Source organism: Anarrhichthys ocellatus, unplaced genomic scaffold, assembly GCF_004355925.1.
Source record: "Anarrhichthys ocellatus isolate YVR2014 unplaced genomic scaffold, GSC_Weel_1.0 scaffold7349, whole genome shotgun sequence".
Classification (NCBI taxonomy): domain Eukaryota; kingdom Metazoa; phylum Chordata; class Actinopteri; order Perciformes; family Anarhichadidae; genus Anarrhichthys; species Anarrhichthys ocellatus.
In genome coordinates, this window is record NW_022287323.1 from 1 (window position 1) to 2332 (window position 2332).

Below are 2332 nucleotides of genomic sequence, written 5' to 3' on the forward strand. Positions count from 1 at the left end.
AGTCTAGTCCTCCACCTTCTACCATACAGGTCTGAATGTAGGACAGAGTCTAGTCCTCCACCTGAGCGTAGTAGACCGGCTCACCTTAGAGGTCTGAGCGTAGTACAGCGTCCTCCCTCTCAGTTTGAAGTATCTTCTCTTCCAGCGCTGGAACGAGTTGGTCTGCTTCATCAGATTTCCTTCCTTCAGCACCGTCTGAAATACATTCATAACAGTTAATGGACAAATGGATCTGTGTAATATTTAATATCTACACTATACTTCATAGATGTTCATACGTATTTCATCCTCGTGTATATTTTCTAGTATATATTGTAGCGGCGTTCCGTCTGTGTTGTTCATTATTAAGCCGCAAATGAGCTGCAGACACAGTGACTTCATTTTCTTACGCGAATGACGGGAGATCTTTCAACTCTTTTCCTTTTATCTTTATTTTACACAGCAAAGCGTTAAATAAATACACAAATAATATGACAGCTATTATTCTCTATTGTGTTTTATGTAAAGTACTGGTGGTGCACGATGTCGAGATATGTTCAGTTTGTGACAAATAAAACTTCAGGTGTCATGACAGAAGTCACACAGTGTTTATAGACGTCATCTCTAAGTATAGTAAACAGGAAACAAACAGGAAACAAATGGTAAACAAACAGTACACAGTAAACAAACAGTAAACAGTAAACTTCTCTGTCATCTCATCACCAAGCAAAACCACTTTAAGTGAGTCGCAGGTATTTCCGAGCTTTTGACGTGCACCTGAAGGCAGCATTCAATCCGGTGAAGTTTAAGAAGAAAAATAAACCCGATAAACATGTCGTAAATAAACACGTCATATATAACTAAATAAACCGTTGTCTTTCCCATGAATCGGCTCTCTAACCACCGACATCCGTGCTTCAGTTACTGTATAAATGACCGTTATTATCCGACATAAGGAGGACCGTTATGTCTCTCAACACTAACACAGAATATAGTCGGTTAGAATACTAGAATACTAACCGACTATTAAAAGCTTTTTCTATCGGTTTCCCCCGTCTGTAGTCTACCGTCACCCCAGGGCATCCTACCTCTCAAGAACCTCAAGACCCGCAGGAAACATCGGGGCTATCCACCGGGCCTATCCGGAGTTAGCCTCGTTAGCTCTGCCTTCAACTAACTAACCGGTGTATATCCGTTAACCGGTGAACATAGACACGTTCCCCGGACAGTGTGTTGTGTTTAAATGCATTAACTATATCCGGATATATTTAGCCCCGGGGCAAAGGTCTGACTCAGGTTTGATACTCTCGAGTCTTTATCGAGAAACCGTTAGCTCGGAGCTACACATCACGGCTAAAGAAATGCTCATTAAAACGTTAAATGAGGCCCATTCTTTGTGTTTTAACCAGAACTACTGAAACCCGTTGTTTGTTCATCATAAGTCACGTCGTGTTATTTAGTTTCAGTGTTTGTAGCCCTTTATGTTTTAATCTAACGTTTACTGAAACCAAACTACACTTAAAATCCGTCAGATTCTAAAGTGACAAAGCTCATTAGAACATAAGCGATGAGATAACAAACTCGGATCAAACTGTTTCAGGTTCAGTCACATCCGGTCTTTAAATCGGCATCATTTAAATCCGTGAAGCAGCACCGGGTTGAATGACATGTCCGTTTATTTAAATGATTCACCGCTGAACACACTGTGTAGTGGAGGAAGGAGGTGGAGGGAAAGTGTCAAACTGGGAATAAAAGACAAACTATTATAAATATAAGTGATGCCGAATTACACATCGACCTCTGTGCATTCGGGAAAAAGTCTTAACTGATCTCACACTTTGTATGTAACTCGTCCCCTGAGGCTGTGAATGTTAAACCGGTACATTTTGTTATGGAGTTCCGTGTGTGGTCCTCTGCAGGAGGAGAACCGTGCACCCTGAACATGTATTATGTAATGAACACGGACACAACGGAGATGAGTCCTGTGCTTTAGCCCCTCTGTACCTTGCTGCGGATCTGGCCGGACGTGGACACTTTTCGGATGAGTTTCTGGGGGGTTCCGGGCTCCTGCTCCGGCTCGCTGTCCGACGACTCGTCCGGTGCCCCTACCTCCGCCATGCTGCCATCAGACCCCCGAGGACGACCGGGAGAGACAGCGCCCCCTAGCGGCGGAGACCAGGAACATACAAGAGGACATGAGGGGGCGCTTTGTGACCTCTCGTGGTCAAACTAAGAAAACTCATTATATATTACCACTTTTTACATTGCTGCCCCACTATTACATTATAACCCCACAATAACACTATAACCCCACTATTACACTATAACCCCACTATTACACTGTAACCCCACT

The 2332-nt window shown here is 43.3% G+C and overlaps 1 protein-coding gene across 1 annotated transcript; it reads right to left on the bottom strand.

Moving 5' to 3' along the window:
- Nucleotides 1-6: 6 nt before the first annotated feature.
- On the bottom strand, nucleotides 7-2118 carry LOC116380478 (diacylglycerol kinase delta-like). Its single transcript, XM_031842390.1, has 2 exons — nucleotides 1984-2118; nucleotides 7-195 (listed from the first exon to the last, which is right to left on the bottom strand). The coding sequence occupies exons 1-2, from the start codon at nucleotides 2095-2097 to the stop codon at nucleotides 19-21; spliced, it is 291 nt and encodes a 96-aa protein (XP_031698250.1). The 5' UTR covers nucleotides 2098-2118; the 3' UTR covers nucleotides 7-18.
- Nucleotides 2119-2332: the final 214 nt, after the last annotated feature.